The following is a 26,332-nucleotide window of genomic DNA, read 5'->3' on the forward strand; positions in this document are numbered from 1 at the left end:
AATGAATACTTTTCGAACAACATTTTCAGAATGTTGTTTGTTTCAAAGAACTTTACATTTGGAGTAAATATTCAATTCATTTACTACAAACGAATACAAAAATCTTGATCGTTTTTTTTTATGGAATAAGAAAATTATTTTTCCGCAAGCGAATCATCAGTTTGTAGCAAACGAATGAATACTTTTCGAAGAACATTTTCAGAATGTTGTTTGTTTCAAAGAACTTTCCATTTGGAGTAAATATTCAATTCATTTACTACAAACGAATACAAAAATCTTGATCGTTTTTTTTTATGGAATAAGAAAATTATTTTTCCGCAAGCGAATCATCAGTTTGTAGCAAACGAATGAATACTTTTCGAAGAACATTTTCAGAATGTTGTTTGTTTCAAAGAACTTTACATTTGGAGTAAATATTCAATTCATTTACTACAAACGAATACAAAAATCTTGATCGTTTTTTTCAAGAAATAAGAAAATTATTTTTCCGCAAGCGAATCATCAGTTTGTAGCAAACGAATGAATACTTTTCGAAGAACATTTTCAGAATGTTGTTTGTTTCAAAGAACTTTACATTTGGAGTAAATATTCAATTCATTTACTACAAACGAATACGAAAATCTTGAACGTTTTTTTTATGGAATAAGAAAATTATTTTCCCGCAAGCGAATCATCAGTTTGTAGCAAACGAATGAATACTTTTCGAAGAACATTTTCAGAATGTTGTTTGTTTCAAAGAAGTTTCCATTTGGGGTAAATATTCAATTCATTTACTACAAACGAATACAAAAATCTTGAACGTTTTTTTTCAAGAAATAAGAAAATTATTTTTCCGCAAGCGAATCATCAGTTTGTAGCAAACGAATGAATACTTTTCGAAGAACATTTTCAGAAATGGCAGCATTCCACACATTTATGCTGCACTTCATGCACACTACTTATCTGTCTGAATTACGTAATCTGAATCCTGACGTGAGCCGTGAATCGACATCAGCCAGCAGATCAAGTAGTAAATCCGCATTTTTTTACATTCCGTCATTATTGGTTGATTGTATCTAGTTTCACCACGATCTGGTTCTACTAACGATGCAGAACGTAACTTCCTTCACTCACGTTGCTGTCTCTTTCCATGCCACTTTTCATGATTTAATCAAAATGCAAATTCTTGTTTATCTACCACTAAACCATCAATTCACGGTTCAGTACAATATTTCGAGGTGAGTAACAAAACCAGAGTCATGCTTGCATTTTTTTTTTTTTATTTATCAACTTATCGATACAATGCATATAAACTATGGATATGAATTAGATTTTTTAATGTGAATAAGAAAAAAAAAAAAACAATAAAAACAATTTGTGCATATTTAAGCCAAACAAAAGACGGTTGGAGGAGGGTGTCTATTTTTCCTGGATTTAGCCTATCCAGTGACCAAGTATTTGTAGTTGAAGAAGTGTGAGACGGAAAAAAAAAATAAAACAAATCATGAAATTATTGAAGCACGAAATAATAGGAAAAAAATGTACTAAGCTAAGTTATAAGCTTAATTCCATGCTATGCGACTATGGCTATGAGCATAAGTGTAAAATTGTAACGTGAGACAAACGCGTGAAAAATTCAAAAATGTGAAAACTATGATATGTGCCATGACGACGACGATGACGGTCGCGCGAACAAACCTAGTTCTTTTGATTAATTTCACACACTAATTAGCACATTTTTAATTAAATAATCAAAAGAATGTGCTTTAGAAGCACAGGTAAAGCCATACTGAAAGGTATTTTTTTTTTCAAATATATTTAATTTTTTAAGTAATTTCAATTCATTTCGTTGTATTTAATTTATTAAGAAACTTAACTACCTAAAAGGATTTTTTTTTTTAACTTAGGAAAATATCTTCGCCTCAAATGTTCATATTTTCGAAGACGAATTCACTTTGTATGTGATTCTCGGATCATTTTTATATTGTAAAACAACGTTCTATTGAATTTAAATGCAAATTAAATTTGAGTTTAGTTAAAATATTTGGGAACCACTTGGGGTTTCACGAACCCCGAGATTATTTGTCCTGCGAAATCTTTTTTAAGAAGAAAAATTCAAAAAAATTATCTAAAATCGTTTTGATGACAGAAATGCAAAAAACGTTAAGAAAAATCAATTTTTGTTCCAGGTTGAAAGAATTATTTTAAAGAAGGATTTAGTTATTCAAACATGCGCGAACCCCAATACGTAATTTAAATTGATATTTGTTTACTAGGTATATACAATTAAAATTTTGAAAAATCGAATTTTCGATAACGGGACCTTGAATTTGTTTTAAATTTCGATTTTAGGTGTTGATAAATGCTAAAAAATTGCATACCAACTTTTTAAAAATTTTTTTTTTTCAAAAATTATTTATAAAAAAAATAGTTTTTTAAAAACGGTTCTAACGACTTAGAATTTTTTTTTCTTAAATGCATTTGTATAAAAGAAATTGAACTGTATACTTTTTTTGGAGCTCAATTTCATTTAAAAAGTAGTTTTTTTTTTTATTTTGAAGAACGAATTTTATGTTTTTCTTTAAATTTTTTTTATTTTCAAAAAAGCCTTGAAAAAAAGCCTTGGAAATTCTAAGAGCAAGTACGTGCGATTCAGTCGTGCATTTTGTTTTTCAATTCTGAGTTTGACAACCCTTTAAACAAAAGAAAAGATTATTGACTTTAGGTACCAAAAGGTATTGCATATCATCGGGTTACCCTTGATTTTAAATATATTTTTTCTAAGCTGAGTCAAGTTTTTAGAAAACTGCCTCTCCGGGAATATGATTGTTTTGTATGAACCCAACTTAATGGCTCTAACTTTTTTACATAAAACCGGTTAATCACCCTGCATAGTAAAAACATTTTAGACTTTTAAACTGGTTAAATTTTTTACATATAATCTTAAAAATATTGAGATAAATTCAAAAACTAATTTTCTGATTTTTTAACAAAAATAAATGAATTTTGATGAAGTCTTAAGAAAATTTTCAATACAGTAAATTTTTGAAAAAAATTTGAGTTTTGAAAATCTTTAGAAGGCCTAGAAACATAGTTATTATTTAAAGAAAATACCATCAAAAGCGGAAATAAAAAAAAAAACGCATTTTTGAAATCGATTGTCTAGTATATACCGCACTGAGGTATTTTATTATATTTCCTTTTAAAATTAAGCTTTTTTTCAAAGATAGCTAATTTTTCAAAGAAATGGAAAAATGGATAAGAATAAAATTTAAACGATTTCAACCAAGAAGTTTCAACATTTGTGTAAAAAAAAAACAATATAATAAATAATGTCTTGTTTGTTACCCAAATCTTGATTGAAATCGTTTAAAATTTTTTTATATCCATTTTTCAACGAATTTCCATAGGAAAAAGTACATCGTTGGATTAATTTACTATTTAGGTAATGTGTAAAAAATGTGTTTTTATTAAAAAGAACTTGAATTTCTCTTTTGATTGCAGGAGAAAAATAGAAATTTAAAAAACACACACAAATCAGTCAGAATATAGGCTTAACTAAATTATAATTTTAACATGGGCCACTTTTTGAAAAAGTACAAATATTTGTATACAAATTGTTTGGTAAAGCAAAATCTAAGTTAGCTGCATTATTTTCTCTAAGTTTTCCAGACTGGAAATCTATCAAAAAATAAATTTGACTATTTTCGATTTTGTAATTTTTGAGGTTTTTTTTTTTGAGTACTCGTACATAAATACCCCGCAGCACTCAATAAAAAAGGAAATAATCATCAGGTACCCTAAATTGATTTATTCAAAAGTTATAATTTAAGAATTTTATAATTTCTAAAAAAAAATATTACTCATACACCACAGTGACCTACTTTAAGTTAATCTAGTAAGGATAGTGGCCATACCTAGTATTGTTTTTTGTGTTATTATGAATTTTATATTGAAAAATAAAAAAAAAAAATCAGCAATTAGCTCCAAAACCATTTGCGGAACAACGAATAAATTGCATTCCGAAACTTTAAATTTAAGAAAGAATGGTATTAGGTCCAAAAAGTTGTGTGACAATAATTTCCTTGGATAAATACATTGAATTTGGTTCGGTAGATACCCATTTTTTTTTCATTTTTTTTCTCAGTACTCAATTTTCGATAAAACTGATTACACACGTTTTCATCTTTGTGGGTCACTTAACGACTTAAAATAATAATTTTCTTGAAATGTGCTACCTATACTTCCCTTTAGCCTGTTCTCCATGTAAGCTTAAATCCGATCTCACACAAAATCAACGTATTCTCCGTTAAATTTATGATAAATAAAAAAAAATGCAAACAAAGACATACAGCCCTATTCTGCTATTCGATTCACGTGAAAGTCTTAAATTATAAATGCTTAAAAGGTGGTTAAAATTAAATTAACACAATTTTTTTTTCTTTAGAATTTCTTAAACAGGCGGGAACAACACTTTGCTATCGAAAGTTAGAAGTTTTTCAATGCCAATTTGACATGAGAATAAAAGGGAATCCTTCGATTCACGTGAATCGAATAGCAGAATAGGGCTGATAATTAGTAAAAGAGCAAACAAGTTATTGTTATTGTTCTGTCTTGTGTGTCACCTGAGCAAGAGCGTCACCCATGTGCCATTTGATAGTGTTCTACCTGTTCTTTTAGGTCTCCTTCATTACCCAGTTCTCGGCTTCCATTCAAAAGACGTTCGTTGATTGTCTCAAAAATTTTCCGCCCGCTCGACTCCCACTTGTTGCGTTCCAATAATTGAGGTAGTAGATGTCTCTTCTTTTCTTCTTTTTATTCTTCCATTTTTTACACCTTGCGAACGCGCGTCTCTCTCAACTCAACTCAACCACATAGTTTTTGTTATTTTTTTTTTTTTTTTCGTTTCTGTCCGCACGAATGTGGGTTCGTTCACAATCTAGGGCTTCACATTATTGTGCATTCATTACCTTAGCCTACTCCACTATTCGAGAGCTCAGCTTTGATTAATAAAAAATGAAAAAAAAAAAGTGATTCCCTCTTGGCTTACATGTGCATTGCCTGCCAATTTTTATAGGATTTTGGATTGTGACTTTATTTCTTCAGTTTGTGTTGTTGTTGTTGCTTTGTATGAGATTATCGCGTAACATACACTTGACAAAACATATTCACGGTTTAGTATAGAAAAACCCCTCAACGAAAATAGTGTGGCGATTTTTATTTCGAGTTTTGAGAAGGCTTGAATTTATCGTGAATGTAAACAATCCAAACAAACGGGCGTTACGACGCGCTAAATTGTGTTAACAAAATTAAACAAAAAAAAAAAAGGAAAATTTATAAATATTTTGTATTTCTGTTGTGAAGACAGTTAAGTGGATACAATTATATTTAAATGTCTGTGTGTAGTTAGTTAGAGTGTCAGTTTTTGGAAAAAGGACACCATTTTCAAAGTAGTTTTGTTTGTTTTTTTTTTTTTTTTGGGTTGTGACATGGAAAAAATTCAATCCATGGGATTCAATAATATTTTCAATTTGTATTTCTTTGTGTCAAATGTTAGGTTTTCGTGGTGAATTTAGAGTGCTGTGGCACCGTTTTGTTGTGCTAATATCTTCTGTGTTAGAGCGGATTGAAATGAGACTACGGCATTCGGGATCATTTCGTTGGATAAGGAATGTACTAGAGAGGGTAAGTGTTAATATATTTTCTATGAAGGTTCTTTTTCAAGAATTTGTATAAAAGAAAAGTGTTTTTAGAACTGTCAAATCACTCTCTCATTTTTTGACAGTACACTCATTTTTAAGTGCGTTACTCATAATTCGCAGAAGAGAGCTAATTGGAGCAGTTTTACTCCCCTTCTAATGAATTCTAGCTAGACTCATTCAAGGTGAAAAAAGAACAAAAATCATATACATAAGTGCATACATACAAACACCTTACAGTCGAACCCCTGTAATTTGAATTTGTTAAAATATTAAAAATTTTGAGGTTTTGTATTTGAGGTGGCTGTATTAGAAAAGTGGTTGCCTGTAAAGCCGGTTTACGTAAGAGAATAGGTTGTGTGCTTTTGTTTAAAATGAGTAAATTGAAGTGTTTATTTATTTCAAACAATCATAATTTACAAGAAAAAGTTAAAAAAAAATTACCTTTTTTCTTTTCTCATTATATTAATTTTTTTATTTTAAAAGCTTACAAAAAAAAATTATACCATTAAAAAGCCAAATATTTCTTCTAAAGAATAAAACCATTTTAAAATTTTTGCAATGCGCAAAAAGTTTTAAAATAATTTATTAAAAACAATCATTTCTTATGAAATAAGTGAAAAAAATCACTTCCATCACCCAAAAATTCATTTTTTTGATATAACAACCTATAATAAATTTTAAACCACCTGAAAGCTTATTGCTTTAGCTCAAAATATAGGGTAAAACTATACAATACGCCCCACTTTTTTTGAATCTTCAATAAAACAAAAAAATAAAGGAAATTAATAGTTTTTTTGGTAAATATAAATAGTAAAGTCTTTTTTCTTACTTTTGGCATATTCATATGTACTAAAATATGTTAGCATATATTATATATAAATAGTTTAAAAAAAGTTCAAGTGGGGCGTTTTGTAACTCATTTGCTGGGTAAAACGCTCCACACCAGTGACAAAACGCCCCTAAGGAAAAAGTAGGCACAAATGTACTAAATTAGAAAAATTAAATTAATTGATTTTGGAATAAAAAATTTTGAGATTCTTTGCGGCCGCAAATGTTGCAATCTGGTATGTATACATGGTAAAAAAAATGGTGCAACGCAATATGGCAAGATATGCGCTGAAAACTAAACTTCTTTAAAAACGGTCCTGTAATAATTTTCGTTTTTGACCATAATGGCCGCAGTGTCGTCTTTTTGTAATTTAATGCAATTCTTAAGCATATAGCAAATAAAAAAAAGGTTAATGAGTATTTTACTTCATAATTTACTGGGGCGTATTACACTTACTGTACTGGGGCTGATTTCAAGGAATTGCCAAAAAAGAACTAAGAAGCCCAATTTTTGAACTTTCTAAATAATAATATCAATTTGATATGGTCTTTATACTTTTTGAAAAAATGAAATTTTGTCTGCGCTCTCCGCAATATGTTTTGGTCCCAAATTTTTGTTTTGCAGTTTTTTTCTTTTCAGGGCACACAGATTACTACAACTCAATAACACAATTGACGAGCAACTTAAATTAGTTTGAAAAGTTTTCGTTTTGTTTGTCTAACAACACCTGTGTACGTACGAGACTGGTGGGGCGTTTTGTAAACTGGGGCGTATTGTATAGTTTTACCCTACATATAAATCGATCATGTCTATTATGCATCTACAAAAAGAGATAGAATTTTTTAAACTGGATCAATTTTCATCAAAAAAGGCAAAAAAACATATAATTTTATCTTCTCACGCTATTGGATCAATTTTTTCAATTACAACCTATAAAAAATTTTATATCATGTGAAAGCTCATTATTTTACCTTTCAAATGACATTTCAATCTTATTTCTGCGATGCCTAGAACAAAATTTAGAATTTTTTAAAGCCAATCATGTCGAAATTCCAAACTGATCAACAGATCTCCGCAGGTGTTTTGAGGTATTTTGCAAGTTTTTTTTAATTTAACATTGTGTGGCTTTTAGTAAATGAACAGTTATGTGTGATATACCAAATGTAAGGTGCTCAATAAAGTTAAATCAAATTTGTATTTGCTCTGGATCAAAAGATATTATCTGTTGAATAATAGAACTTTATTTTACCGTTATCTCAAAATTGTGACTACGAAATTGATTGAAATTTTGCACAAATATAGTCCTGTCTATTATCTATCTACAATATTAATTTTTATTTATCTGTTGAAGAAAAAAAGATAAAAGTAAAAAACAGTTAAAAACGGTCAAAAAACTTGGGACAAAAAAACTTGTTTTTCCTGTTATTCGGTCAAAAATTATTTTGAAATTCCAAGTTTTTGCACATGTATGCGCACAGTCATAGATTACATGGTCTATGTATAAGTTTGAGATTTTTTGAACGCTACGAAAAATTTAAAAAAATAAAAACTCACCAAAAAATACCCCAAAATAAGTAGGTGTTTTTCAAAAATTCATATTTCGAAACCCAGAGACTTAAAAAAAAAATCCATTATTATCTTTCGAATGACGTTTTTAAAATTGTCAAAAAAAATTTCCCCTACCTATAATCACTTATTCGTCAAAGGTCTACTTCATGCTTTAGTTTTAGAAAACCATTAATAGCTTGGTTTTGATATTTTTCAATACCATTGTCAGTTTTGTAATAAATTTATCTATCCATTAAAAAAATTCAAATTTTTACATTGTCGTGTTTAGAAAATAGCCAATTTTTTGCAATTTTGTTTTACCCCTATTTACCATATTAAAAGACTGATTTTTTTTTAAATCCTTCAAATGTATTCAACTTAAGGTTATTATCTTTCAAATAAGCTTTAGAAGATTTTTGTACCTCTAATAGGTTATTTTAATTTTTAATTGAAAATTTTGCCGCACTGTAAAAGTGCGAGAGTTAAAACGTTAAAAAATAATATTTTCACTGTATACACATTTTCATCAATTTTTTAAAAATTAAATTGGAATACTTTTTTCGACAAAATATTAATCAACACTTGAAAACGAAATTTTAAAACAATTCATGAACCCGTTTTCTAAATATTGATTGTTAAAAAAAAAAATTTTTAAAATTAAAAAAAAAAAACAAAGTTTTGATCTACTGAAATGCACCAATTATCTTTGTCATGAAACAAAAATTTAAAAAAAATTTAAGGTACCTCTACATAAAAAATAGTAGTAAATATAAATATCTTTGTGAATTTTGGTCCCAAAATTTTGTTTGTCTTGTCATATTTAAGTTGAAAAACCGTACAACATTTCTTTAAACTCGTTTTCTGTCCTATCTATATAGACAGGTACATGAACTCATTTGTTTTTCATTGATAAGAATTTTTAAAGCTTAAATATGAATGGTCACTGGAGCGTATGTGTAATATTTAGCTTTATTGAAACCAAAATAAATAATGCTAAGACAAAAAGTAACTTTTTTATTTTTTTATAACAGGTGTTTTTATTGGAAGTAAAAGTTAGATGATGGTTCATGGAAAATCGGTTCAAATCTAGTCTCTATGACCAATAGGGTTTAGCACAATACCTCTTCTCTTGCAAGGCATTGACAAGGCCTTGAAAAGAATCAATATCATAAGTAAAATTTTAATTACTAAAAACTTTTTTCCTTTTAATTTAAGTTTTATTATTAAAATGCATTTTGTTTAACTTCAAGTCTTTGTTAAAAATAACCTTAAGCTTTTATCGATTCTCCAGATTTGACCTAGATTAAAAACTTACTGCAGGCATTGCATGCATAATTTTCACAGTTCTGTTAAATTAAGGCCAAGTAAAAAGAAAAAAACAAATATTATTCGACACAAGGTCACAGTAAATAATAGGAAAACGAAAAACCTTAATGGAAGCCTAACAAAATCCTTAAAACCTTCTTTAAATTGCATTAGCAGTCAATCAAAGAAAAATTCAATACTCAAAGTTAATCCCCATCACCCCAAACATCCCCATTTTATATAAAATGAATCTCTACGAAGGTTTCCGTGTTAATATATAGTTTTAGTACCGTTTTACAAAACGTCAATATTACCAATGAAACTGTTCAATACTCAGCTCATTTGTTAAAAAAAACTGAACAAAATCACCCTTTTATGAAGTTGAACGACGTCACTTTTCTTTAATCTCAGACTTTTATTGGCCTTTGTGTTGGTTTTTCAAAAAATGCAACGCAAAAGAGTTTACTGTTTGCGTGACAAAGTGCAATTTTCAATTCTAAATTTATCCACTACTTTGACGGTCTAAACGAAAATACTCTGTGTCGTCCTTTTTTTCCGGTGCAAATATAGTTCCGTGGAATTAAGGTGTGGAGTGTTTATGCAAAAAACAAGAAAATAAAAAACTTTAAACAATCAATAAAGGAAATCAGCTTTTGAAGGTGTGCCTATGCAAGCAAACGAGGGTGGTTGATTACGTGTATGACCAAACTTGAATTTAATTTATATCTCTAGTAGTAAGTGTTTAATTACTTTTTAATTAATAAATTGAAATTTCAATTAAACACCAAAATCAAGTTTATGTTATTTAAAAAGATCAATTTGAGTTAAAAAATCCGTCAGGGTTCAACTTACAATGATATAAAAATAAATAGGGGAATTATATCGTTAATATAGTGTAATTTGAGCTTTTTAAAAATGTTAAATATGTACATTATAAAATTTTACACCCATTACTCATATATTACTTCATATTAAACTGTCATAAATGTTTCTGAAGGTAAAGTTAGCAATTTTAATGTTAATAAGATAATAGTTATACCTACAATTCCTACAATTACTGGCAAAATTGTTGCATAATTTAATTTCTATACAATTTTTAAAGAAAGAAATTTTACTTCTTAGATTTTACATAGTAACTTTTTTTTTAAAGTTTTAATAAAATAAGACAAAAAATGCACTTATACTTAAAATGTGTTCTGAAATAACAATTTGGTGTCAATTTACTTTGTTATACTCAAAAAACACAGTCATCTTTTGATAGATTTGTTGCATGTTGCACTAATTGCAAAATGTTTATTAAAAATTTCATACAATCCCGCTAGGTACCTACATCGTTAAAAAAATTTAAATATTTTTTTCTAAAAAATAAGTTTTTGCAATGGCTTAGGTCAAAAACAACTTTTTTTGGGGATACATTGAAAAAAAAAAGAAAAACAAACAATGTCCTTGTTCTATCTTCAACAAGTCCTAATAAAGTAAAATTTACTACCAAATTAAAATATATAGTTTAAAAAACTAAAAATACGCTTTTATCACACACTAAAAACTATAAAATAATTTAATTAACTTATTGGAAATTTTTTGATCAAAAATCGTCGAGCGATTTGTTCAAACTTTATAAAAGTACACACAACAAAAAAAAACCTTTTTATGAAAAAAATTAGGTAAATAATATCTAATATAATTTAATTGTTTTTGGAATTATATCATTATAATATTTGCTTTTTGATCTCATAACAAAATTTGTATGCCATAAAATTTTTTGTATAAAAAATAAATTTTTGGAAAATAAGAATTTTGAAAATTGCTAAAGTCGTTTTGTAAAAAAAAAAAATTTATTTTTTATATAAAATTTTTTAAACACTCTAAAGAAATGTTGGTATTCCATTTTACACAAAATATTATTCGAAATTCTTATATAAGAACGAAATTCGGAAAATTTATCACAACATTTTCAAAATATTGATATTTTCAAAAAAAAAAAAAAACGTGTTTTGAAATAGTATTTAAAAAAAATTCAAAATTGTGTTTTTTTTTGAAAATTTTATATTCATATTTTATTTATATATTAACTGTAAAGTAGAATATCAGATACCGGTTCACAAAATATTTTTTTTTTTAAATAGAACCTTATTTGCAACATTGCACACAAAAATTTTAATCAAAATCGTTAGAGCCGTAAAAAAAAAAATAAAATATTCTGTTTGGGTAATATTGCAGTAACAGTTAAGAATTTTTATTTCCCATCAATTAGATTTTTGAAGTTATACTTCTTATGGGAGGGTGGGTATGAAAATTTACTTTTTGACAAGAATGTCAAAGGGATTATGACGCGATCACCCTGGGTAGCAGGGCTGTCGTTTCACCTTTAGAGTATTCAGTACTTTAGTATTTAAAAATGCAGTACGCCGCAGTACGGCAAACATAAAACACACAACACGTTGCAAGTAACATGTTTCATGTGGCAAGTTGCATGTGGCAAGTTGTATGTGGCAAGTTGCATGTGGCAAGTTGCATGTGGCAAGTTGTATGTGGCGAGTTGCTTGTGGCAAGTTGCCTGTGGCAAGTTGCATGTGAAAATGAAAAAAAAATTTTTTGACGCCAAAAGGTAGCGGGGACTCAAACCTACATTTGGGTACAACTCCCATCCCTGTAGGTCCACGCGTTCTCAAACCGGGAGAACTTAAAAGTAAAAAAAAAAATAGGCACGATTCTGAAAAAATAGGCATGATGTGGCGGTTTAACATGGAAGGCGATTTTTTAAAAATCTGAAAATGTGCAAAGCGTAGGCCCATGACAAAAGCTATCATTTGGCATCACTCCCAAAAATTGCTCTCAAGCGGTTTAGCTTCCAGGAGCGTTCAAAGATTCGGGGATTTTTCGAAAAAAAATTTTACCCCAACTTTCAAACGCGATTTTCTCGGAATTTTGAAAAAAATCGAAAAACCGGATTATACCACTATCGGCTAGCTGAGAATATAAGCTTTCATATGGCACCGCTCCCCTGTCTCTAGATAAAAGCGTTCAGCTCCCAGAAGTTTTTTCGCGCCCCCAACTTCCAACGCCTATATCAGCTCAAATGAGCTGAGCTATGGTACATAGCTCAAAAGTGAGCTAGCTCAAAATTTGAGCTGAGCTGTGAGCTGAGCTCAGCTCACTTTTGAGCTTTGTAGCAACCCTGCAAGTTCCATATTGCTACTACTAGTGCTGAAGCACACACAATTCTCATAAAATTACCATATCGCACATTTTATGAGCAATTCATTTACTTTCGTTAACCATATACCGTACGTTCTGAACCGCACAACATGAGTAAATTTCACAGAATAAATTGAAAACTACATGGACGCAAGGAGGATGAAAGAATTAATTTATTGTTCACTTGATAAAAATGTAAAAAAACGAATTGTGGATTAATTAATTTAAATAAAAAAAAAATATCAAATGAAATTCATTTACATATACTGAATGAGAAGTATAACTTCAGTCGCGTGTACATGTGTACACACACTCGTTTTTTATAAATATTTATTTTTCATAAACGATATTATACTCTTTTAATAGTTAGGTACTTCAAAATGCAATACCAAGACTTTTTTTGATTTTTTCTAAAAAATCTATAAAAAAAACTGCTCTAACGATTTCATTTTTTTTTAAAACTTATTTTAAAACGCTTTTCGAGATACAGATAATTCAAAAAACTGCTTCAGCTATTTTCCAAAAAAACACTAGGTAATATCACCATTCAAAAACCTACTTTTCGACTTATTTTCATGATTGCAAATATAGCACGAATAAAATGCACGACTGGGAGCACGTTTAAAGTTGCTTTGAATATTAGCCTTCAACAATATTCATAAAAGAATGTAGCATATTAAGAAATTAAAAAAAAAAAAAATAATATAAAATTTGGTTTAGTGTTCCTAACCTAAACTAACATTACTTTCAGTAGTTTTGAATTCTAAAGGCTGTATACAATTTAATTTCTTGTAGGTATATCAAAGAATATTTAGAAAAAAATCGTTAGGACCGTTAAAAAAAAAACATATTTGTTATTTTTTTAGATATAAAAGTTTCAAAAAAAATAAAAAAAAATTTGGTATTCCATTTAAAAGGAAATATTAATCGAAAGATTAAAACTAAGTTTTGAAAAGTTTTTCAAAAGAAAAAAATTGAACTAATTTTAAAAAAATCGAAAAAATGATCGTTTTGGAAATTTTTGTTTAATTAAACACTTGTTACAAATACTTTCATTGAAATCGGTTGGTCTTAATTTTGAAATTAAAAAAAAAAAAATATTTTTTGGACTCTTTTTCATGGCCCTTGCCGTTAAACAGTTTTTTAGTTGTTGTCTGGCCTTGTAATAATTTGCATAACCGATTTCAACAAAAACGTTTGAGTAATCTTAATGTCAAAATTAAGAAAAGAAAACAAAACAATTTTTTTTTTTTCGAAAAATCAGTCTTTTGAAAAAGGATCAAACTTCGTTTGGATGTCAAAACCACTTAAAGAGAGGTTTTTTTTTTTAACTAATTTTATGCTATTTTAAAATAAATTTCTTAAATTTTTAATACCTAAATTTATAAATAAAAAATTTTCTGTTATGCAATTTTAAAAAACTTTAATATTTTAATCTACTTTTACCATACAGAACAAGTTCAAGCTTCCAATAATTCATAATCTTAATATTTTTACAGTGATTGTAAAAATAAAACAAACTTCAAAGTTATTGCTTATGTTTTATTCAGCATTAAGTGATTAATAACAATAAAATTAATTATCAATAAAGTTCAACTTTTAAGTACAGTGTTTGTATTATAAAGCTTTTACAGCCATCTGTGCAAGCAGCTACACTTTCATAACTTCTCCAAATACTGAGGTCATTTTCACGTGATTCGACTTAATAATAACTCGCAAAACAATAACTATACCTGAACTGAACTGAAAACATTCCGTGCACATTCAGAGCGCAACTTTTACGCTCCAATACGACAATAGACCCCCCCAAATAGCTAACATCATAACATGCATGATGCCATTAACATTGATAGCATTCAGCAAGTAAATATTTTTTTTATAATTATACTGAATGGGCACATTATAAAAGGAAAAGGATTAACTTTTGCCCCCGCTGCCGCTACCGAAGCTGTTGCATGTCACTTTTTTTTTTTTGGTATTTAATTTATTGTTTTTATTTTAACGCTGCTACCGCCACCGGAATTGGCAAAAAATGACCAACCCAACTATCATAAACCGCCCTCAATTCCACATGACGTTTGGGTATTATTTTTCGCGCGCATTTCACTTTCTTTATATCGACGACGCGGTAGCCAGCGCCACTATGTCGTGTTTTGGTGTCTCAACTCTCAACTTCCAATTCCTGGCAAGCGCATACATTTTTCAAGGGTGCTACTGCCAACAACCACTATTTGATTACAATTTTTTTTTACATCCGTTTTCATAAATATAAATTTAATTCATTTACCTTGCCACTGCCGCTTCGGTGCAATACCAGTAATATCGTGTCTCGAGTTGGAGTGGCGGCTGTATACAGTTCAGCCTGCTGAAATATTGTTCATTAGAGCTAATTGCAATAACATACAAAACAGGGTGTTCCAACTCTAACTTTATCTTGAAGATTGAAACAGAAAGTTTCCTCAAAGGCTTCAAAGGGAACTACCAAAGTAGTTTGAAGAAATCAACTGGAACAAAAAATGGCGCCCGGGTGAACTTCAATTCCTCATTCAAAGGGCCATTTCTCACTGAAACCACCCTGTAACTGAAAACCTAAACACATGACAAGCAAACCGCAAAACTGACGAACATACAAACATTGAAAAAGCTTTAGGAAATGTAAGGTAGGGCTCGTATAGAGTCATCCCCACCCGTTTTCGAAAAGGCAACAAAAATCCCACAACACACAAGACACAATACTGTTTATAGCTCATCGATCAAGGGGCGACTTTTTTTTGTGTGACACGCTGCTGCCGAGAAGGGATGTGAGCCGTTAACGGCTTGACTGAATGAGGTGGTTTACAATTTTTCCCAACTATCTTAGGGTTTAGTTCATCGTTAACTAGTGAATGGTTTTGAACTCAATTTTTTGAATTTACGCGCGCGACTATGCGAATATATTTTTCTGTTTTTTTGTGAATAAAAAAATTTTATATCGTGATTAAAAATCCGTGAGATGAAAAGTGACACGAAAACAAAAGAATAAAAAAAAATATAAACAAAGGCTAAGCTTGACGAAGCTTATAAAAAGCCTTTACGTTCTAGATGTCTAGATGAATGATAGATAGTGAAACCCGTTGTGTAAAATTTAAGAATGAATATGGCTTTGAGGTGGTTAATATAGGAGGTTCAGTTCAGTGTCAAAGCGTGTTGCAAGTTGCATTCGGTTAATGCACCGACCTCTTCAATTGAATTCTCTGCTCAGCTTGATGCCGTTGTCGTTATTTTTTGGATGCGGTAATCTCCAACCACGCGAATCGAAATATAACCGCGGCATCTTCCAAAACCAATATAAATAAATACTACCTAGTTAGTAGGTTTTGAGATTGTGTAAAAAAAAAAACATCTTCGAAAAAGAAGATTCAATGGCTTATGTAATATGGAAGATATTTTTGAAGCAATACACACGGATACGCAAAGATTTACCACGAATAATTGTAAGTTAGTTAATTATCCCAGCAATTTTTAATTTTTTTTTTTTTTTGGTTTTTGGTTGGTTGTGCAAGACCGGCCGGTTTTTGTATTTTTTTTTTCTTCTTTTTTTCATTTATTTAATTATAATGTTTAGTGATTAATGAAGTATGTTGTGCAAAAAAATTAATTAAATAATGAAAATATTTACTTATATCAGTTTGTTGGTAGGTAGGTATAAGTTTGTACATATACAAGTTATGGATGACAGCTGATAAAGCTAATTGAATGTCAAAAAGAAGTCGATAGGGTGTGGAGAATGGAGATGGATTCAAATTTATCATGAGCTGGTTTTTTTTGTAGTTTTGTGTATTTTTTCGGTGTTTACCTGTCTTGTGTCTTCTTGTTTATCTTGTTAATGGAGCCAACAAACAATGTTGTTATCATAATTGACAAAATAACTTAATCGACAATGTCGATTTCTTGTTTCATGGGCTTTTCTTTATAGAAGTTCTGGGAACTTGTAACAGAAATGTTAGAAAATTTTTATGCTTACAAAAATATTTTGTTTTAAAAAACGGCTCTAGCGATGTTCAAAATTTTTTTTTTCTAAAAAACATTTTAAAACAAGAAATCAAAAAGCATACTTGGTTGTGTGTAAAAGTTCATTTAAAACGGCGTTTCAATCTAGATCTAGAATTTATTGAAATCAAATTTCATTAAATAAACCAAACAAAAAAATTATTTTTATGTTTTCAGGCTATGGAATCAATTTTTTTGTTTGACAACCTATACAAAATATATACCATGTGAAAGCTTATTATTTCACCTTTCATATGACATATCAATCTCATTTCAAAGATGCCTACAAAAGAAGTTAGAATTTTTTAAAGTCAACCATGTCGAATTTCCAGACTGAGATTACGGTACTTCCCACACTGGTGGCTGTTCGGGGGGCAACATATCTCCACTGGTGTTTTGAGGTTTTTCGCAAGTTTCTTAAGATTTAACATTGTGAAGCTTGTAGCAAAGATTATAGAATACAAAGATGTCGCATCCCATAGAAGTTATCGAAACCAAAAATTTGAAGTGTCTTATGTGATCAACATGTTGCTAGCTGCAAAATGTTGCGAGAGCGAGGGAATTCCTTAAAAAAATGGAATCTCTTTCGTTTTCTTTCTTCTGTTTTTTTTTTTGATTTTGTTTTGCTTCTTACGGCAACGGTGCCGATGACGATCACTGTGGTGGAGTTTTTTTTTCTTACTTTTTGCCAGTTCGTCTACCCAGATCTTCCCTCTTGTGAAAGGATTTTTTGCATTCCCGTTTTTTTTTCTTTTTAGATTATTTTTTTTGTTAATATGAAGACTTTAAGAATTTAATATTTTGTAGAATATTTTTTAGCCGAGGGTGGTTTCTGTTTTTTATTTTGTCCGTTTGTCCATCTGTCTGTCCGTTTGGCTGTCTGTCTGTCTGACTGTCTGTATGATCACCGTCCGTATATCTGTGTATCCACTCCTCCGTATGTTCGTTCGTCTGTACATCTGTCTGTCTGTCCGTTTGGCTGTCTGTCTATCCGTCTGTCTATGTGTCTTTTCGTTTCGCTGTGTGTCTGTCCATATGTCTGTCTTTCTGTCTGGCCTTCGGTCCCTTTGTGCATCTTTCTGTCTGTCCTTCTGTCTATCTGTTCGTATTTCTGTCTGAGAGTCTATTTCTTAGACTGTTTGGCCGTCTGTTTCAACAAATGTAGTGCTTGACCTTAAACTTGGAGGTTTTTTGCTAAAATTACCTTTAAAAAATCGATTTTTTAAAAAATGTTTTGATACATTGCACTTAAACATCTGAAGTTACCCAAAAAAGTTATTAAATTGTTTTTTGCTTATTTGCCGGTTCTTCTGCTCTGATTGATCGTTTATTTCTGAAGATATAGCCCGAATACTAAGTATGCTGGGAAAAATAACGACAAAAAACTTTGAAAAATTATATTTTGAAAAACTATCCATAAACATTTTTTTAAATTAGATTTCTAAATTAGTATTCTATAATCTTTGTTCATAGGTACGCATTCGCCACAGTGACCGTTAAGTTTGAAACAAAAAAAAAAACTAAACCAAATGTACAAATTGTATTAAAAATGTGGTTAAACTCAATTTTCCCTGCTTGAGTTTTAAAAATAAACTAAAAATTCCATAATTTCAACCTTCCATCATCAACGAGTGTTAAAAGTCTTATTCATCAACAACTTTTACAACAACTTTTTCATATAAACCTTTTTCTGCATCTTGCAGCACGTGTTCCCTCATTAGAATAATAGTATAGGTAATCTGACCGCGGTTTTCTTCAAACAATACTACTATTTGAATGACAAATTACCAGTTGACATAAGAGTTCTTATTCTAACAATCCCACAACCTTGGGTTCGGTACTAAATCTGCAAATTAATTTATTCCTACACTGATTCTGTCATTACAACAGAAAACTCTTTGAATTCATTAAAAAAAAAAAAAATGTGTAAAAAAAACTTCCCACACTTCTTCTTGTTCAAAGAACCGAAAGCGCTGGCTTATACAAATTAATGACCATTAAACATCGATTACATGTTCCATCTGAAAACAGTCATATTGATTAAAAGTTGCTCCCACTCGTTGTGGATATCCTTCTGCAAACCAAATGAAATGAAAGTGAAGAATAACCAGTGATTCTGTCATGGTCATTGAATCCATTCTCTCCAATGAGGATATAAATGAGGGCAACCTTGTAACCAAAAAGTACTCCAAACAAAATATTTACCTCCTGTTTGGCTTAAAAAAAAAAAAAAAAACACATAAAATAGTAATTATAAAGCCTCATACTGAAAACACGCAACTATACTCTTAGCCATTAGTACCAGTTTCCCCCGTGTCGTCCCGTCCGTCCGACAAATGATCATCACACGTTAAATCCTCTTTTTGCTTATCCCTGGAAGCAGTGTATTATGTTGGACATGAGTAAGTGCCAATGGACACGTAAGCTACCTGCGGCTCAGCAGCAAAAAAAAACCGGCTAAGATTTTGCGGAACGGCGAGTTCTTTAACCACAAAGTCGCTCCCAGTATTAAGTCAGCGTAAGATTAAATGTTTGAGGTTTGACAGTGGATTGAGATACAGTTTTTTTTTTCTTTTACTATTTTATATGAATTTCATCTAGAGGTATTTTCTCAGCAAGGTTTAAATGTACATAGAATTTACATATTGATTAACATATTATTACAATAGCTAAAAGGGGGTGTGTTATAGACAATACAGTACACTGAGAAAAACTTTTAAATTATAGTTATTTTCCATATTCTAAAATGCCCAAGTCTAAGATTGGACTATCTCAACGTAGAAATCCAAAACATTGTCAGAAAAGGAAGAGTTTGGTCCTAATACTAATTTCATTTTTTTAAGCATTTTTATGAGTATTTTTGCTTAAGTGTAGGTTAACACTTTATAAATAAATTTAATAAATTGCAACAGCTGGATATCTGTATAATAGCCACGATCTATTAGATAAATATGTAATTTCAATTATATTACTTTTTATCGCACGACAATTGACATGGTGTACCTACAATTATTTAATGAACTTAGGTATGTTTTAAGATTTTTATTCTTTTTGCTATAAAATTGCATTTCTGTGACTTTATGGACTTTAAAGATTTATGGCGTCAAAATAATCATATCAAGGTTAGCTCAAACGCCTTTGGTAATTGAATTTTCGAGTACTTAGATAAGAAGACATGAGCTTAACGTAACGTTTGATAATGCACGGATTGCAATTGATGAAGTCTTGAAGTTTGAAAATGAATATCAAGGACTTAAACCGTTTCATATAAACAACTTTATCTTTCCGTAAAGCAATAAATGCTTCATACAAATTGAGCATTAGTTTTAAAACTAGTTTTCGATGAAAAAAGTTTTTTTTTTTTTTAATCATTAATTACCGTACCTGCCATAAATTTTTGTTTAATTCAGAATTTCTCCCAAACGGCTTGTTGAATTTCTCTGAAATTTTGTATTTTAATTAAATTATAATTTAAATTATTTTTCCAAACTTTTGATAATTTAATCAAAAAACAAATTTTTGAAAACGGGAAACTTAATTTTGGTTTTATAATGTTGATCAAAATTCACAACAGTATCAAATACAAAATTTATTTTAAAGAATTTTTTAAAAACATTATTAATAAATAGTTTTTTTTTTTTTTTTGGAAACCTCAAATTTTTTTCGAAAAATAATGAAAACTCCTAGTAGAGTAACTAAAGCAAATTATTAGGGAACCCGGCCCAACAGCTCTGATTTTGACGATTTTTTTTTCAAACGTAGGTAATTAAAAATACTTTAAAGTCTATAGATTAAAAATTGCCGGTGTTGCCGTATTGTTTTTTAAAATTAAAATTAAATTTTTTTTAACAAAACCATTTTTTTTGCTTAAATTTCATAAAACAAATGATAGCAAAAGATTCTCTAAGTAATTTAAGAAAAATATATAGAAGGCAGTAAGGGACAATCTTCCATCGTTTAAGCGATAAATGCAATTTTCTAACATTCTGACCTCAAACACAAAAAAAATATTTTGAAAACAACGGCAACACCTACAATATTTTAAAATTCATTTTTTAAAAGCCAGAAGCTCATTCTTATCTCTTAAATTTAAATCCACTAAATTTAATCAAGACTTTTTGAAAAAATGGTCCTCAAACTCAGAATTAAAAAAAAATGTTATTAGAAAAATTTAAAATGACTTTTTTCCAAACTTTTTCTAATAAAATATGTATTTATTTAAAAAAAATGTTTGGCCATAAATATTATCAGTTGAATTTCGAAGCAAAACAGGTAAAATATATCACACTTTTGAAAAAAAAAAAAAATGAAAAATTACTTCAATTTCAATGGTTTTTTTTTATTACTTGCGATATAGGTACTATATATCAAGTTATGCATTCGTACAAAAAAAAAAAGTTGAGATAACATTTTTCCATGACATTACGATGGTAGACAATGCCAAAAAAGTGGGTCCTGGAAGTCCGTCTGTCTGTCTGTCAGTCTGTCTGTCAGTCTGTCAGTCTGTCTGTCTGTCTGTCTGTATAAGGAGCTACAGCCTAAACGGATGGACCGATTAATGTCAAACTTGGTATGTAGCGTTATTTGGCGACTCTCCAGAGGGGTTTTTGGAATTAATTTTTTTGGACCAAAAATAACGGTACTTGTCATATACCGATTTTAGTAAAATTGAAATATCTCAAAAACGGCTCCAACGATTTTGTTTAAAAAATTCAAATGTAAGTTTTAAGCTAAAGTTTATCTTTCAATGAAAAAATTTTTTTTTGAAAATCATTATTAACGGTACCTGCCATAGAACGGTTTTTTTCAAATCCGATTATCTCCGAAAGTGCTTATTCGATTTCAACGAAACTTTTTGTGATGAAGCATTTACATAATTTAAATATAAGCCAAAAACAAAATTTTGCAAAAAATAATTTTTGGATTTTTAAAAAAATTTTGAAATTTTTTTTTTGAAAAATCAAATTTTCGAAAACGGGACATTGAATTTTTTTGAAATTTTGTTTTTAGATGTTGATTAGTGATTTCTACAAAATGGCATACCAATTTTATTTTAAAACTTTTTTTCCAAAAAATTATTGATAAAAAATTAGTTTTTTAAAAAACGGCTCTAACGATTTTTAAAATTTTTTTTCTAAAAATGCATGTTAATATATCAATCAAAACTGCATACTTGTTTTGGAGGGCAATTTAATTTCAGATTTTATTTTATTTTTTTTTTAAAACGAATTTTATTTTTTTTTCCGAATTTCTATATAAAAAGTCTATAAAATTTAAGCAACTTTAACTCTAAGAGCAAGTACGTGCGACCCCAGTCGTGCAATTTATTAAAACTGAATTTTTGCATTGAAATAATTAATTTTCTCAAAGACTATGGTAAATAGGAACTTTAAATTTTTGCTTTTTAACATTCAACAGTAAGGGTTATTAAATGAATAAAAAATAATTTTATGTTTAGATGTTGAACTTTAAAAAAAAAAATAAGTTACATTTTTTTTCAAAACTTTTATTAAAAAAAGTTCTTCGAAAATGAAATACTTTTTAATTTTTTTTCATAAACCGTAATACATATTGACATTTCCTTTTATAATTTGAAATCATAATAAATGCGGCCAAAAAAAATTTGAAAATAAATGCATTTTATATTACGACCAAGTTTAAAAAACGACATGTTAAAATGTTTTCAATAATTTTTTTTTTTCAAAAATCTGAGTTCAATTACCATTCTTTCAAAAGCCGTTCATTAAATTAACTTAATTTTAATTTTACATATATGACTAAGCTTCTAGCTTTTAAAAAATGTATATTTGAATATTGTAGGTGTTGCCGTTGTGTTCAAATATTTTTTTTTGTGTTTGAAGTCAATTAATAAGAAAATTGCATCTATCGCTTGAACTAGGAAGATTGTCCCTCACTGCCTTCTTCAATTAAATTTAAAAAATCAAAACGGCAACACCGGCAATTTTTAATCTAAAGACTTTAAAGTATTTTTAATTACCGACGTCTGAATAAAAAGATCATCAAAATCTAAGCTGTTCGGCCGGGTTAACTAATATTGCCAATTTTTGGCCTTTTTTACTCCACTATCCTTGGGAATTTCACTTTTGTTTACTTATAAAATTTTAGGAATCAAATATGCACCATTTTTTGTTTTGTTTTCAATTTTCGAAATTTTAGTCGACTCCTTTTAAGTGTTTAGGAATTATTTTTTTATTCTATTTTATTCTATTTTGTTTGCAAAATGCAAAATAAAAACTTCCAGTTTATTTACAAACTTTGACGCTAACTTATTCCCAATTTTGGAATTTTTTAATTTTAGAAAACGATAGCTATGACTTTAATGAATACCAAAATGCTCGACTGGGTCGCCAAAACTTACTCTTAGAGTTCAAGTTGATTAAATTTTGTACAAATCCTGATTTTTTATAGATTTGTACTAATTTTTTAAATAAGTTCTTGTTCCGAATTGTTTAAAAATCCTCAATAGTGTCAAAAATCTTTCATGGGGTTAACTATTTAACGCAACGGCCTTAAAGTCGCCATTTAAAAAGGGAAAGTTTAAAATTTTTATGCAATTTGACAGATTTCTAATTTTAATGGAGACTTTAAATATAATGAAGAGTGAATAAATTGGGCCTTAAAGACATTTCTATTTTTTTATTAGACCAAATTAAATTTTTCATATGCTTAAATTTTAGTCTTTCCACATTATCATTTACGATTAATTTCAAGTATCTATCTACTCTACTCTCAGCTCCTGTATAAGAAGTTCACAATTCACCCCACACCACACAGAAAAATGGTATAGTTTGCGCAAATGGATGCCAACATGTTTTCAATTACTCAACACGGCGGTGATCCCTATCTTTACAATTAAGCTTGTGATTTGTTTACTGTAAATTTGCTCAGCATAGGTATAGTAGGCAAAAATATCTTCAAGACCGAAAAAGTCAGGCTTGAAAGATGGTTGTTTGTTATATGGTTGCTCCAATTCGCTTTCGCTATCGTCATCTCAAGGAGCACAGGTTCATCGTGGTGTTTTAATCTCGATCACACAGAAAATGGCTTGTGTGATCTCAGCCGTTGTCTGTCTGTTTGCATTATCGCACCACATTGGTTTTCCTGTCACTCCAAGTGTCTGTTGTGCACAAGGCTTGACTCTGGACTCAGACCTCCTACTCTATATCCAATATTATATTGAGCTCAAAGTCCTTTTTTTCTATCCTCCAAAAAAATGAAAGAGAAACCACATAGAGAGGACAAAACGGAACGGATTGATGAAGGAAACCAAAAATAAAAAGAAGACGAAGAAAAAAGGTAAAAAAACGATATTTACGGAAGTCAATAGATAGTCCCGTAACCGATACCGCAAATTAACTGTTTCCTCACCAAATAACACAATCCACCGCCACTGCAGCATGTAGTATAGAGTGGTAAACTCTCCTAGGAACACTTTCGGATGCATGACGTCGTCGTCATCGTCACAGCGCTGGCCATGTCGTCGCAGTCTAAGTAGACGGCTTGATGCTGCTGACAAATCCGACCCCTTGTCTTCTTTAACACCGACCGAGCGAGGCAGGCTCTTATAAACACTAACTGACTTTGTTAAGATACATTTGCGCTTAGAAAAAGATACACTGTCGATTGTGATGATTTCCTTCTTTTGTGAGCGTTGTGCGGTCTCCCTTTATGTGTCGGTCATATGAATGAGGAGCGAAAAAAGTATCTTTTTTGCCAGGCTTTAGTATAGACTTTGATGCAAACACTCTCCATTGGTGTCGGTTTAATGTGCTGTTATTTGATTATGTTTTGTTCCTTTTTTTTTTATATATTTTGTAATTCGGAGGAAGAAAAGTGAGAAACCGCGGGAGCTATAAAAGTTTTTTTTTTTTTGCTGCTGATTGCACATTGACAAATGGCGACGCTTCAATCGTTCGCAATGATCTCATCTCTCGATAAGACAAACACAGTAGAGGGACTTTTTTTACGCTCTCACAAGTCTCTCTCTTAGAAAAACATGGGTGTATTATTTAGTTCAGGGCCCTAGAAGGCTAAAAAAATCACTGAAAACTGGTTTGCAACTGATTTGCAACTATTATATATAAGCAATTTTTAAATAATTTGTAGTAGATCTGAGTTCCGAGGATCTCGAAACTTGTTAAAATCAAAAGTAAGAAAACTACAATCTTCTCTAGGTTGTATTTATATAAATCTTGCTTAAAACTACTTTGCAACCGATTTGAATTTATTTACTTGTAGGATCAAAATTAACCTTTTCATGAACAAAAGAGTTAAAAACATCACGGAAATGTAATGAAAATGAAAAAAAAAAAAATTTAAATAAACCAGTTTGCAACTGATTTGAAACTAATTTATAACTGATTTTTAAATAATTTGTAAAGAGCTCTAGAAGAATGAATTAAAATTGGAGAACGATGCAATGCTGTTATATGAAAACTCATATAACTCAAGTCTTAAACTACTTTTCAACTGATTTGAAACTTTTTCCTAAATAGCTTGAAACTTACTGCTCTGTGAGTTGTAAGCTTAAAATAGGGTTCAGACAAGAACAGGTACAATGTTGACTAGCTCGCAACCAAATTCGTACGAGGGTATCGGCGGCAACCGATTTAAAACCAATTAAAAAAATGTGCAACCAATTTGAAACTAATTTGCAATCGAGGTTTTGCTTTTTGCAATCGATTTCAAATCAGAACCTTAATTATCTTGATACTTTAAGATCTGTAATGCAAAATAAACCAGCTTCCAACTAAAGTATATTGGGCATAACCCATTTAAAATTGATTTGAAACTTAATCCCAACTTTCGTTCAAACTTGGATCAATATGCAAATTTTATAATGTTGCAACCGCTTTAAAACTAGCTACTATTAGATGTAGAACTGATTTAAAACCAATTTTAAACTGATTTCAAACCAATTTCAAACCAATTCCCTTAAGCTACTTGACACTTGATATAAAGAGTTATGAGTTAGCAAATTAAACTTATTCTCAACTCATTGTAAACTAGTTTGCAACCTATTTGAAACTAGTTTTTAACCGATTTTACAATAACTCAGAAAAATCTTAATACTTGAAAAACCAATAGGAATTAGAGAACGATTTAATCTTGGATAAATCATGTTACTCAAGCCTTCAACTACTTTGCAATCGATTTGAAACTACATATTTCCAAATTTGTTTGAAACTTAGCTTTCCAAGAGTTGTATATCAAAAATATGGTTCAGACATGATTAAATTCAATATTGACTATCGCATTGCTGTACAACTAAATGACAAACCGAATTTAAACTGATTTGCAACCAACTAACGACTAATTTAAAACTGATTTTTAACTCTCTTGCAATTAATTTTAGACCATGATCCTACCTAATGATCTTGATACTTGAAGAGGTGGGGGATGGCAATGTAGGATTATCTAGCTTGCAGCCAATTTATCTAGTGCACAACCCATTTGAAACTAATTTGCAACTTATTTGAAATAGATTTCCCAAGGAGAAAAATACTTAAAATATTATTCAAACTTGAATCAAACTATAATTTTGACTTGTTTGCGACCGATTTGAAACTAGTTTCCATCATATGTAAAACTGATTTGCAACCAATTTGAAGCTAATTGACTAATAATATTTGGCATTTTAAATTAAGCTACAAATTGGCAGAGTAAACTAGTTTTCAACTCATTTTAAACTAGCTTGCAACCCATAAAGAATTTGCAACTG

General features: G+C 29.8%; 1 protein-coding gene across 4 annotated transcripts in view; it reads left to right on the plus strand.

The window, feature by feature from the left end:
• The first annotated feature begins 4,697 nt into the window (after positions 1-4,697).
• LOC129908710 (uncharacterized) overlaps positions 4,698-26,332 on the plus strand; it is a 218,323-nt gene continuing 196,688 nt past the window's right edge. Inside the window, exons 1-2 of one of the 4 annotated variants that reach the window (XM_055985432.1) lie at positions 4,698-4,766; positions 5,537-5,664. In XM_055985432.1, coding sequence (XP_055841407.1) covers positions 5,611-5,664 — 54 coding nt within the window. In that variant the 5' untranslated portion in view covers positions 4,698-4,766; positions 5,537-5,610. Of the gene's footprint in view, positions 4,767-4,903; positions 5,347-5,450; positions 5,665-15,575; positions 16,035-26,332 lie in introns of those variants that run through there. The other 3 variants (XM_055985433.1, XM_055985430.1, XM_055985431.1) reach the window with 3 other exon arrangements.

Source organism: Episyrphus balteatus, chromosome 2 (genome assembly GCF_945859705.1).
Source record: "Episyrphus balteatus chromosome 2, idEpiBalt1.1, whole genome shotgun sequence".
Lineage (NCBI taxonomy): Eukaryota > Metazoa > Arthropoda > Insecta > Diptera > Syrphidae > Episyrphus > Episyrphus balteatus.